This window comes from Melopsittacus undulatus, chromosome 7 (assembly GCF_012275295.1).
Source record: "Melopsittacus undulatus isolate bMelUnd1 chromosome 7, bMelUnd1.mat.Z, whole genome shotgun sequence".
Classification (NCBI taxonomy): domain Eukaryota; kingdom Metazoa; phylum Chordata; class Aves; order Psittaciformes; family Psittaculidae; genus Melopsittacus; species Melopsittacus undulatus.
The window spans coordinates 43,468,899-43,482,500 of record NC_047533.1 but is presented as its reverse complement, the minus strand read 5'-3'; the positions used below and the strand labels follow the sequence as shown (position 1 = coordinate 43,482,500).

General features: G+C 38.8%; 1 protein-coding gene across 5 annotated transcripts in view; it reads left to right on the top strand.

Moving 5' to 3' along the window:
* Nucleotides 1-2,640: 2,640 nt before the first annotated feature.
* Nucleotides 2,641-13,602, top strand: part of TMEM144 (transmembrane protein 144) — a 32,790-nt gene continuing 21,828 nt past the window's right edge. For 3 of the 5 annotated variants that reach the window (XM_034064983.1, XM_034064982.1, XM_034064980.1), the window contains exons 1-9: nucleotides 2,641-2,715; nucleotides 6,202-6,257; nucleotides 6,442-6,638; nucleotides 7,800-7,922; nucleotides 8,311-8,410; nucleotides 8,961-9,041; nucleotides 10,953-11,034; nucleotides 12,167-12,240; nucleotides 13,147-13,265. In XM_034064983.1, the coding sequence (XP_033920874.1) occupies nucleotides 6,500-6,638; nucleotides 7,800-7,922; nucleotides 8,311-8,410; nucleotides 8,961-9,041; nucleotides 10,953-11,034; nucleotides 12,167-12,240; nucleotides 13,147-13,265 (718 nt within the window). In that variant the 5' untranslated portion in view covers nucleotides 2,641-2,715; nucleotides 6,202-6,257; nucleotides 6,442-6,499. Of the gene's footprint in view, nucleotides 2,716-5,978; nucleotides 6,258-6,441; nucleotides 6,639-7,799; nucleotides 7,923-8,310; nucleotides 8,411-8,960; nucleotides 9,042-10,952; nucleotides 11,035-12,166; nucleotides 12,241-13,146; nucleotides 13,266-13,602 lie in introns of those variants that run through there. The other 2 variants (XM_034064984.1, XM_031048822.2) reach the window with 2 other exon arrangements.

Sequence of the window (13,602 nt, the reverse complement as noted above, 5' to 3'; positions counted from 1 at the left end):
TAATGTAGCAGATATTTGCCTCTAATTTGGGTTCTTTAAAAGATAACATATCAAGAGATGTTCCTTATTTCAGCTCTTGTGGTGTACTGCTCCAGTGTCCTACTAGTTTTCACAAAATAATTAAGGCTGGAATGGTTATGGACTTATGTGGAAACTCAACATTTCTTTGTTTTTCAGGAAAGAAAAAGAAAATGTTTATTGTTCAGGTGGGTAGTATTCTTCTTTCTGGAACCATTACTAACCCAGTGCTGCAGCAGGGCACTAACGGGCATTACTGAGCTGAAAGGGTTTTTCCTCTGTGGTCAGAAATATTTAGGACCCTTTTTTTAAAGAATAGACTGAAGAACACTAGTTTTCTGACCAAATTTTGACCTAGGTTATTGCACTTTGCCTACCCATACTTAAGCCTGTAATGTCAGTAGGATTCTGTATTTATTCCTTGCTCTAAACTCTATCTCTGGTATTGCCATCTGCATCCATTAAACACAACTCATGCTATTTCTTTCTATACACATATTCTGTGCCCAGTGTTATCCTTTCCTTATGTTAGGAACATGGGAATATCAAGTCCTGTGTTCCGAAACATAAATCATCCTCTCCTGTGCAATCTCCTATAGCCTTTCACCTTTGCATCCTTCATAATCCTACCAAGCACAGCTTCTTACTTCTTGTCTGAATTATTATTCATACTCATTTTTTACAACTTTTTTCATTGGTGACCTTCCTTTAATCCAGATTAAATACAGCCTTTAGGGACAGTGAATACAACAACTGGAGAACTAAAGAGAGAAAACAATTTATAACAACACAGTGATGCATAATTATTAATACAAAAAAGCTACATAGAAGTATGTTGTCTCCAGAATGCCAGAATGGTGTCAGTTTTTACAAGTATCAGGTTTGAATTTTAAATACATCTCCTATTTCTGCATCTAACCCTTTCTTCCTGCTCCACTCGCTCAGTTCAGTTTTAAGAGATACAGGATTTAAAGATACTTATTTTTTTCTTTTGTTTTTTCAAGATGTCTCCATGTGGTTATTCCCACTGCAGTTATGTCTGCAGAAGTTGCTGAAATTCAGAAAAGAACAAAATATTGTTTGTGCTGGTTTGTACAGCATTTTGCAACAAAAGACTCTCTTTAAGTGGACACTTGTTATATTCATAGAAAGCTCTGAAACATGAATGTGGCCATTTTCCATTTTAGTAAATACTGTGCATTCATGGTCCTCCTTTCCCTCATACTTTTCAATTCCAGTAACCTATGATTCCAGTAAAACCAAACAGCACGAATGAGTCAGAATCTCCCCATATTTGAGGTGTTTCACTTGAACCATCAGTGTCATGTCAACTGTTGCATTAATGACAAAAACAGTGCTCCAAAACCAGCACGGTTTGAAGAAGTTGCAAGGAATAGATGAACAGCAAGGAATGGGTGAGTGTTAGTTCAAGTGGAGCGGAGACAGTAACTAGAAGCCATTGACAATGACTCCTCTGAGATTCATTCTTCCAAATGAAACCAGAGGCAGGATTTTTGGAAAACGTTTTATTCAATATCAGGATTCTTCAGAAGCCAAAGGTCATCACCCCTCTGTCCCTGGACACCTGGAAGAATGTCATTTTGGGTTAGGCTCCTTATTACACATACTCTTGTTTTCTTTGTGAAGGTAGTTCAATGTAAAAAATTAATGTCTTTCTTTTTCTGAATAAAATAATGTAACACAAAGACACACATTGCCTTTATAATAATACTTCTTTCTCCCCAGACTACATTTGTGATTATCATATGGGATGTTGTTCCTCTTGGATGCATTACAGCTAAATTGTTTCCGTAGAGATGTTCTGCAGTTCATCTCTCTAAATGTTACATGGGCAGACATTTACATTAAAATGATTGATAAACGGTGTACTCCTAGCTTTACTGAATCCATGGGACTGAGAATTTACAATCTGGAGAAAAAAACCCGTATGTCCTTATTATGGATAATGAAGATTTGATTTGCAAAAGATGAAGCATTACTTTAGAAGGCTTGTGCTGTGCTCATAAGGAGATGAATTTGTGCTGCCATCTGGAAACTGTACACCAAGAAGACAGAGAGAAATGTTTGCTTTCTGACTAAACATGCTGACTAACAGTCTGCGCTTTAACTGGTCCGGGCCAAATCCTTACAGGGAAATCGGCAAAAATCTCTTTTGACATCATGCAAACCATGAGAGCAGCTCCCAGCGGGCGGGGAGGCCTCCGGGGCGAGGGAGGAGGCGCAAAGCGGACACCCGTTCCCCTCGGGCAGCAGTCCTGCCTTCAAACTGCGCCCGTGCTCTTCGGCCAAAAGCAGGGCACGCAGCACGGTAGCAGCGGCAGCTTGTTAAGTACACAGGTGCACTTCCACTGAGCATAAACAGCGGTCTCATCGGCCGCGTTTCAGCTCGGGGAGGCGTAAAGAAGCTCTTATCACGCCTTATTTACCCAAATTTAACATTCCTCTTAGTGTTTCCCCCTCCGCCAGATGGGCAGCCGGTGCCCCGGGAGAGGCCCTGCGCCCCGCTGGGCTGCCACAGTACGGGATCGCCGCCGCCACGGCTCACAGCCGCAGGGCATCGGCGGACGGGACGGCTCCGGAAGACCGCCTCACCCTCTGCCGGCTCGCCTCCACCCGCTCCGGCCCTGGGAGCGATAGGGAAGAGGCGGGCCGAGGACAGGGGCGGTACAGCGGGCGGTGAGGCCCGGGCGGGAGGCCGGAGCTCGGGGGGAGGCCTGGGGGAGACCTTGGCGGTAGCGCGGCACGGAGCTGGCACGGAGCTGGGCGGGCAGCAGCGGGGGCCGGGGTTCAGCGGCAGGCTCAGGCAAGGGAGTAGGCGGTGCGGGCCCATTGGTGGCCGCCTTCCTGCTGGCTGCGGGAGCGGAGCGGTGAGACAGGCCGCGGCGGCCAGGAAAGGTGTCCACGTTGGGTTGGGGCTCTCGAGGTTTCGGTCGGGGCGCGCTGCTGAGCAGTTGGCCTCCCCAGGACCTGGTGCTGCCTTTAGCGGCAGCCTCGGCCTGTCCCGCCTGCCTGGCCTGCTTACTGCCTGGGCCTGCCCTGCGGAGCCAGCCCTGGGCGTGTTGGCGTCTGTAGAAGCAACATCCGCTCGGCTGCATGTTTGTGCTTGTTTCTTTTACTGAAAATATTGCCCAAAGAATGGCCTTCAAATGCATTCATCTTAGGGAAGTGAAGAAATGTTTCTTGAGCAGCTAGCAAGGCGTTGTAGTGTCAGTTGAGGATGGCGCTCTGAGCCACCTGTGACTGATGGAAGTCTGCTAAAATAAAGATGAAAGTATCCACCCATGGTGGCAAACAGATGATAGGAGAAACATACAAATAAATAGTGTGACATGCAGCCTCTAAAAATACCTTTCAATCTGTGTAAACAATTTCTTTAGTATCTTGACAACAGCTTGGATTTGTCTTGTGACAGTTCTCAAGGGTGGGCTTCTTGATTTCATGCTCATCTGTGGAGATGGCAGCAATGTGTTGCTGTGAGTGTTGTAATTTGTTGTGTCTCTGTGCAAAGGGAGAAAATGGTGTCATATTCCTGAGGAAACAGGGAAAATACAGAGTACAATCTTCCAGTAAGATAAACCAGTGAAGTCAGTAATATAGGGACAACATGTGCCAAACAAATTAGATTGTATTTCCCCTGCAGCTTGAATTGCCTTTCAGTAAGGGCTACCTAGCAAAAAGAACCCTTCAATAACAGCAGCAATTCCAGTTGTCTCTGCTTGAGTTGCAGGTACAACTGCTATGTTGTAGTATCTTGGCAGCTTAAGGAAGTGCTGCTGGTTTGGCGTTTGGTAGCTTGTATGCGTTGGAGGCATGTATGCTGCAAGTCCACCTGGCAGTAACATAGGATTGTAGAGAAGAGGCCTTTAGTGATCTCTGAAGCTCTGTGATGTGCAAAGTGTGTGCAGAGATGAGCAGAAAAAGTCAATGCTGTATGCCAATTCATTGTTTGCTCTTGACACAGGAACATACAATTGTAGAATAACTCAGCTTGAATGGGACCTCTGGAGTTCATCTACTTCAACTCCATGCTCAGAGCAATGGTATCAACAGTTAGTGCAAGTTGCTTCAGGCCTTGTCTGGTTGAGCTGTTTCTTGAAGGCTTTAAAATGGAGTTGAAAGCCATGTCTGAAATTTAGACAAATTTGGAGTTAAATACCCCAGAGTCTGGAAAGTTACAGTTTTAAACAGTCTGAATGAAGCATGCTCTTCCATAGTTAGTTGGAAGTTGTGTTTCCGTTTTTGGTGTCATGATGTTGGGTCTCCAGTTATGCAACAATCTTTGGTGTGCACAACATAGCCATTTTTGGAAGATAAAGGGCAAGCAGAAAAATGTATTGCCCCTCAACATCCAGATTTTCTTTTAGTAGATACAGAACTGAAATACTTTAAAAGTAACATTTCTTTGTCATTAACAAAAATCAAAAAGGCTGAAAAAACACTTTAAATTAGAAAGGTTCTTAGTATATTTCCTGTATAGTAACTTGTTTATTTAAAGGCTAAAGTACTGAGTCCAGTGTTCATAGAGATGCAGGGTAATCAGATTTATTTCTATGTTCTTAACAGCATGAAGTTCTTCCCATTCAAAACCCACCTTTTGTGCCTTACTTACCTCTAAATGAATTGAATTTATTCACTCAGTGAAGCAAGGCTGATGGAATGAAGATAGTTGATGTAAACCATTATCTTTCTTAATCCATTTGTGTAGTATCACAGTGTTTCTTAGCCCGTGAAGTCAGTCTTTGAAGAAATCACAGCACTATTATTTGCACTGCTTAGTGTCTACAGGTCCTAGATAAAACATACTTTATAGAGAAGTCTTAAACACAGTGAAAACTTCCTGGACAAGCCTATCCTCTAAGTAAGCAGGAAAGATGAAGAGAGAAGGAAAAAATAAGATAAATGAGAATACCTGTGCTGTTGTACTTTCCAGATTTCTAAATGTCATCTGTGTTTTTCTTAAATACTCAAAAATATACTGATATCCTTTAACAGGAAAAAATTATAGAAACTAAATGGTTATATTAGTTATGGGATTGAACTTTTCACCTGCTAATGCAAATAAATAATTTCAGCTGACACTGATGGCCCTGTATAAAAAGCACAACATCAGCAGATGCACTTCTCAGTGTCTAAAGACTGCAGAGAAGGTAACACTGGAGGGTAAAGCAAGATGAAAGGATGTGCAGCAGCTCGACTCTTCCTTTTGTGCAGTGAGTGTAGTCACAGCATCCTTTACAAGACTTGGCAAAATTTCTGCCATCCTATTTCAGATTTTTTTCCTCCAGACAGTAACTAGTTCACCTACACTGGGGAATGTCAAACTGCATTAAGATGCCATTTGAGTCAGTATAAATAGCATTACTTCAACAACAGGATTGCATGTATTTTTCTATAAATATGCCCCTTTATACTCACAGCATATTAAGTATACTGCTGCCATTTGAAGGTAAATTTCCAAATGCTTTTCTTACATTTAGTCTTTTACATGTGTCTTAAGATTCAGTATGCAAAGATCATATTGTTATAGTTGTCCTTAGAGCCACTTTTTCTGTGAAAGTCACAATCTGTATCTAAAGTATGTATGTAGTACTTCTGTTGAGTGTAACCTCAAGATGAATCTCCCATTCAAAGAAAAGGAGAGGTATTACGGGATTAAAAAAAGTCTTTGCCATTCCTATTATAGTTATCTGGAATGAACTAAGAAACTTTAGAGGCAGCTTATTTTGTTACCCACAGAAAAAAAATGAACCTTTATTCCCATTTCGTATCAGCTACAGCAATCCCTGTGGTTATCTGATGATCCTATATTACTCCCACTGTGGCATTTATAGAATCTCTGTGCCAGTTCCTGACACCCAGGAAGCAGGGCTGCATGTTGCTGTAGCTTCTGCCAATTGAGATTTTGTCTAACCCCTGCTTTTTCACTCATTTCAGTGTGATCCCCTGTTTTGGCTACAGGAGTAAGGAATATTCTGGTACCGTATCTCACTGAAGTGTCAGGTCTCTCAGATTCAAGTCCTCATAACCTTTGAGTGCATCTGTACATTGGTATTGTGTGGTTTTAGACATGCTTTTCTGTGAAGCTGATTATGAAACACACGATAGTGATAATATGTGTTTGTGCATCTGTTCTTATGTTACTTTCTTCATGGTTTATGGCAGCTTTCGGTGGGATTCTACCATATACTTCCCTGTTCTGACCAGCTTCTGAGAGATTGGTAAGTAGGGTCCTTTAAGTTTCAGATTTCTGAACTAGATTGGTATTACAGAGTAATAGAATGGTTTAGGTTGGAAGGGAACTTAAAGATCATCAAGTTCAGCCCTCCCTGCCATGGGCAAGGACATCTTCTACTAGACCAGGTTGCTTAATACTCCACATGTTTAATTCCACTCTGATTTCAGAATCTGCCAGGTCCCTCAGCAAGACAGCTTCACAAAGAGAGGCACCTTCAGAACAAAGATGAACATTGGGAAATCTTACAGTACCTTTAACGTCAGCAATGGAACAGATCTAGCTATTGGCTTTACCTCATCCACAGTAGCTGTCCTTCTATTTGGGACAAACTTTGTGCCTGTTAAGAAATTTGATACTGGGGATGGTAAGCTTACTTATATTCTTTTATTGGTTTTGGTATTTTTGCTAATAGGAATAATATTTTGCCAGCAAATACCAGAGTTTTTGTAGTTAGATTTATAAACAACCTTAATGTTTTAATTTTCTTTGTTATTATTGTGGTATAAAGCAATAATGTAATGGTTTAGGATGTGGCAAATCTTTAGGAGAGCCTTTTTATGTGTTACGCACTTCGAGAGTGATTATGTGTATTTCATGAACATTTCACTATGAAAATTTAAATTTCATTTTTCCTACCCTTGTGGGGGTTCTCAAATAAATATGTTATTTATATTGTAAAAGTTTTTGAACTTCAGAGTATTGCCTTTCCATTGGGGACCTAACATAAAATCCATCAGAAATTGAAATTTCAATTTGATCTGGTGAGTCAGTGAGAGGAAACAATCACTTCTATTTCCTAATTGGAATTTTAACACTTTACTGGGTTTGTGTTGTATTTACATGTTTATGTGATGCATAGTCAATTAATAGATCCCTAGATTAATAAATCTGCCATTGTGTTACTGCAATAATAGTATCTGCATTACAGGCTGCATATAACCTCTTTCTCTTCTTTATGCCAATATAGTCCTAACAAGGTAAGGCTAGACTTCAAAAGTCTTTGCTCAGCTGGTATAAAATCAGCTGATCTGCCTTGCTGACTCTTAGAGAATCTACAAAGGTAGAAAAGATTGGTCCAGAGTTTTTGTCATTCTCAGTGTCTTGGATTAGTGGAAGAACCTGAGCCCTGAGCTCTGAAGGAGTTTTGTCCTGTGCAGTCATCTGTGCTACTTGCTACTAGGGTGGTGAGAGAAGTTTGCAGTAATTGAATATCCTCTTTGTCAGAAACCTGTCAAAAGTGTTTGAGAATCAGGGTTTGTTTAAACTTTATCCCGCAAAATATTTTTTGCAGCTGCATGTAAAGAATGCATGGTAAGGAAAAGATTGAAAGATGACAGAATTATAACATCACATCCTAAAATGTATCTTTTGAATACCTTGTAACATGGTTCCCTGAAATTCACAAAGGGGGTGGGCATCTTTCACATTTTTCTGTACTATTTTATCTAAAGTATAGAATAGTAAGAGATTCACACATGCATTATTCTACAAGTTCTCTTTTGTGTGCATTTGATTTTTTCCATAGGCATGTTCTTCCAGTGGATTCTCTGTGCCTCTATATGGATAGTTTCTTTGGTGGTCAATTTAATCCAGAATTGTCCACGGTTCTGGCCTCTGGCTATGGTTGGCGGTTTTGTGTGGGCTACAGGTAAGGATAAAGAAGTTCTGTTTCTTGAAACCCAAAGTAATCCTAACTCTTTGCAGAAAAACAGTGATAAAAATTTGTCTATATATAAAGTAATAGTTGCTTGGTAGCTATTTGGCCTTTTAAAGTTTTTCTGCTACTGGAGCTGTATCCTTATAGAAAACATTATTTTATTATGCTTATTTTATACAGCAAATTCACACAAAAATAACTTTTTAAATGGCATTAATGAAAAAAACATGTTTAATATATTTATTTTTATAAAATACTATTTCCTACCACCTTTGGTTGCCTAAATTTGTCTTCTGAATAGTCACAGAATCTAAAGAAAAAATATACAAGATTACAGTCTAGTTTTTCACTGATGTGAATTTTGCTTTTTCTATTTCAGGCAATGTTACAGTTGTCCCTATTGTTAAAACTATTGGCTTAGCTCTTGGTCTTTTGATATGGGCTTCTTTTAATTTGCTGACAGGTTGGGCAAGTTCAAGGTAAGTTAGTTTAAATCTCAAGTCATACATAATTAATATTGCCAGTTCATCATTGAAAATGATGAACACTATCAGTGTTCACTATGCAGTGAAAACACTATCACCAGTGAAGAGGATTTATTGTACATACAAGATCTTTTTTCATCTCAATGGAAAGTACACAGATTAACTATTTTATCTTTTTGTGTTTCCTCTGTCTCATTAGGAAGATGAATGCCCAGTGATGTTCACTAACATAATTGAGGGAATAAATAATGTATTTGTTAAATGCAAAACTAGTACACTGCTTGCATTTTTTGTTCTACAGCATGGACTGATAATATAAATAAACTTCAATTTTTAAATATATTTTTAAAAATCAATGTAAATTAAATTTAGTTTAAAGATTATTTTTGTGAAGTAGATGTAGCCAACAAGCCAGTCGAAGCACTGATCTGTTATTGAAAATATAAACTTAAGCAGAATTATTTATATGAGTAAAGATTTCCAAGAGTGGGTTATAATTTATTTGTATGCAGTCAAGGCAACTAAGTGAAACTGATTGTTTCAGGTTTGGTTGGTTTGGAATTGACCCAGAAGAAGTATCAAGACCAATCTTAAATTATATTGGAGCTGGGCTTTCACTATTAAGGTAAAAATCTATTCTTATAATACCTATAATGTAATATATATATTTAATAACCATAGGGACAATTTAACTAGAGGGTACATGTTTTGAAGTATTTCTTGGAAACTGATTTACTGCAGAATTTATGAGCTAGCCATACCTAGGTGGTCAGAATAGAAACATGTATAATACCCATTACAGTGGTGAAATGGTTGTTCATAAACACAGAAAAATACATTTTTATGCTGGGAGGCATGTTCAAGGCAAAGTAGTGATATGCTGATTATCTCCCTAGCAAAGCAGTTCAAATGGTGCACTTTCCCCAAATTCTGCAAGAGGAAATACTGACTAGAAGAATCTTGGTGAGGAAACTCCTTTGAGATTTCTGATCTGACTTCACTTAAAGGTACAAATCCTTCCCTCTGAACTGCAGAATATGCAACAGGACCCCTTCCCAGTTCCTTTAAGGTCCATGAGAAGCCAGAGGCTTTGTATTATTTCTTGTCCTTAATAGCTCCCTGTCTTGTAACTGTTAAACCACACTTACAGCAACCCCCAAACAGTGTCTTCCTTTAGTATCTTCCGAAAGGCCTTCTACACTTATTTTCTGTTTATATTATTTGTATGAGTGCACATGTTGGTCCAAACACATAGAAAAGATGGTCTTTGATATGTAGCAGCGTTCTTGCTTTCTGCCTGGGTGGCCAGGAGGGTCTTTCCAGGAACATAACGGTGGTCCTAAATCCAAGGGGCAATAGGCTTGCCGTAAGCATGCTAAGCAGTAGCTGAATGTCATGCCTTTAAGAAAAGTGTGTTAAGAACATGGAGATGATGGAGCCATTCTTGATTGCTAGGAGAGAGCCAGTGCCTTAGATTAATGAATTTTGCTTCTGTTCTTCCTCTTTTCTAAGAGCTGCAGCTATTTACCCATTACTGTTAAATGTAGCACGTGATTTTGTGAGGTACTTAGAAAATAGTAGCAGTACTGTTATTCCTGCTTGATGAGTTCATGCAGCTCACCACCTGCTTCCTTCCTGTTTCTGAGATATCATGGAGAAGCAATCAACAGGGAAAAAGATCATGACCAAACACGTTTTCCTGGCAAGCTGCACAATGCCTGTGTATGTTGCTCTGCAGAGTTCAAAAGCATGTATTTCATTTTAGCCTCCTGTGTGGAGCCTGTATATGGTTTTCTAGTCCCTCTGGAGGAAGCTGACATCTTTTTATACCTACCCTTATTCCTTAATAGGAGATGAATCATTCTTCAAATGGAGACATTCTCTTTACAGTTATGAGAAGGAATTTGTGTATCATTAAAATATCTTTCATAAAAATAAAAAACAGATCCTGTACATTCCGATTACATGTATTTACCTGCAAGCAGTAAAGTTACCCTTTCTTCTTTATTTTACTCAGTGCACTGGAGCACGACTGAGCAATACCTCTTCTCCTTCCACATATGCATGAGGCCCTGTAGGAGCAGTATTTCCTCACTCACATAGGACAGACAACTGAAAACTAACTTTTTTCCTTGAGCAGAAAGCCAATGCCGTGCAGGTCTAAGCTGTTCCATACAGAATTTTCAGGCAGATGTTCCATTCTATGTGTGGTTTAGTACAAAAAGACAGTGTTAACTAAAGCAACATTGTTAACCTGTGGTTTTAACTACACACTGTAGAAAGGAGACATTTCAATCCTGTTATGTAGAAGAGAGATCTGTGAAGTGATACAAAGACTAATCTATTTATTTGCTTTTGCTTGAGTTGCTTGTTAAGACTATTAAAAGCAATTGCATTTTTAAAATATATTGAAGTGATTCTAAGGCAATAATGAAAATAAAGTAGTATGCCTCCAAATACAGCTTTTGTCTCTGGACTACTTGTTATGTCCTTAGGAGCTGACCTGGTATTTATTGGTCTGTTTTTCTCTTCTAAGTGCTGTCATATTTCTTTTTATAAAAACTGAAGTCCAGAGTTCTTCGACTTCATTAGAAAGCACGCCTTTACTGAGAGAAAGTGTAAGTACTCTACAGTTGTTATTTTACAGCAGTGAAAATACATATCCATTTAAAAACAAAAAAAATGCTTAATGTTAACCAGATTGGTTAACATTTATGGTAGACTACATGAAATTACATAATTATGTATTGATTCCAACCCTAACTATTGTATGATTATATTTAATTTGAAAATCTTGTATATACAACAAAATGTGATCAACAGAGAAGGTTTTTTCAAGTGTTTTTCTCTATTGTGAGGTGTAAAAGACATAGAAGTCCCTTTTCATTATGACAGACAGTATATAAAAGACAGAGTGTGTTACTTTCCTATCTGAGAAGAGGAAGCAAGTTTAATTGAAACTTAACTACACAGCTGGGAGGGTACTTAGATGAAAGGCAACAATGTATAACTGTTATCCACCAAATTTTTGCCATGTTATTGAGCCAGGAGAATGTCTAGGAGAATTCTCAGTATCAGCTGTGGCACAGATCGGAGGTCAATGAGGGATGCCACATTGGCAACAGAAGATGGAGAACAATAGGTTCCTAGTACCATTGTCCTTTACTCTTGTAGGTCAGTATTCAGTTGCTACCTGAAGAGAGAGTCTCTCAAAGTTTTCTAGCTGTGCTTGATGCTCACTAGAGGTTCAAGTCTACCAGACAAATCATAGAAGACAGGCCAATTACAGGATTAGAATAAAATGGTGTTGCAATTTCTTTATGGTGCAGATGTGCCTTAATTTCCCTGTTTGCAAACAGTCCTGATACTCTGATAGTAACACCAGAGCTATCAACATGAGGCAAACCCATATTATAAATAAAATCTAGATTAAATAATTTATCAAAGTTAAGAAAGGACAAGTTCTGAAAGTCAAATCTACCCGCATACAGATTAAAACAAAATGATAGTGAGTGCTCTGTTATGTAGTAAATCCAAAGTGCATATCCAACCTTACAGACTTCAACATAGGTAGATCTAATTATTAGTTGTTTTATTAAAAGAAAATAATTCTACTTTCTTCAGAGTACTTCTGTAAATTCCTTTTGTTTCTGTTTTCTTTTTATTAGAGAAAAACTGTTCTGCTTAACACAATGTTTGAGATTATTTATTTTAAACTAAACTTGTGTGAAACCTCTTGGCTTTTTGCAGTCCATTAATGTTCCTGAAGATGCCTCTGATGATTCGTGGGTGAACAGACTTTCTCCAGCAAAAAAGAGGCTTGTGTAAGTTATTAACAGTTCTCTTACTGATACAGCCAGGTAGCCAGAGAAAGTAACTGAAGACAGCATTAAGAGCAGAATTTTCATTTTGTGGTTTTTCTAGCACAGTCATGCACTAATAAATTACAGGTTTTAAGGTACCAGTATAGTGTGCATACCTACGTATGAATAGCTGCACAACTAATTAGATTGTTTCCTTTGTACTGTTGAGTGTGCTTTACCTTACCAATTAAGTATCAGTTACTACTGTAAAAGAACAAATATTTGGCAAAGTAAATATCAATAGCAACTAAGTAATTATAGAGCTACTTTTTATCACCTGGTTGATTAGCACTCCAGCACAGAAGGAGCCTATGCAAATAGCATGATTCCAGGTGTGGTGTCCAAGTGAATACATCTGGAGAAGGCATGGTGGTGTGGTAGGGAGACAGAAGTGCTTCAAGGAAGAAGCAGCAGCTAGCGAGAGGCCAGCGTGTAAAATGGAAACAGTCAAGAATGCAATAATATGGGGATTAAAGAGGCAGTGAACCTCAAGAGTTATGAAGAATATATAGACTGAAACAGTGAAGCTTGGGGTGGGAGCATTTTAATTTGTTTGTTTTCTCCTAGGTTTGCTTTCAGGAAATCCTAGGTGCCTTTTTTTTTGGTCCTTAATCTATACTGCAGACTTTTGGGGCAGGAATTGTCTGTGTTACATGGCCACAAAGCATTGGAAAACTAAGTTACTGTGTTGAGCCATTTCTGCAGTAGAAAATAAAAATACGCTAAAATGTATTATTTTTATGGTGTTGCTAGCAATTTTCATATCCTACACAGTCTTTAACTGCAATACTTGATTTGTCTTAAATGTGTTACTTACTTTTCTAATTAACACTTGGCTATTTTTTCCAAATTTTGTTCTTTTTAAAGAGGATGTAGCCTAGCTGTAGTAGCTGGAATACTATATGGTTCCAGTTTTGTACCAGTACTTTACATCAAGGATCATGGAAGAAGAAATGCAACTGTATACGCAGGAGCCAGTCAATTTGGTAAAGGCTTATAGATTACTTCTACTTTATTTTCAGTCTGTTGTGTTCTCCTGCTTTTTCAAAGGTATAAAGTGAAATTCTTGATAAGCTTGAAAATAGGCTGTACAGCATACCAGTTTTGCATTGTCACGTATTGTCATAGTCACAGTATTAGCACTCTCATTGCACTGTTAAAAACAGTGAGAAACAGCCCAGAAGATACCATGCTTCACTCATAGCTATGTTCCAGAAGGTATTAAATACCAGCAATCTCAAAATGCAAAGTTTGTATGCCTGGAGCATGAGGCAAACAAGGGCACAAGCTTTCCAGTTACCAAATTAGTACACCAGTAAAGGA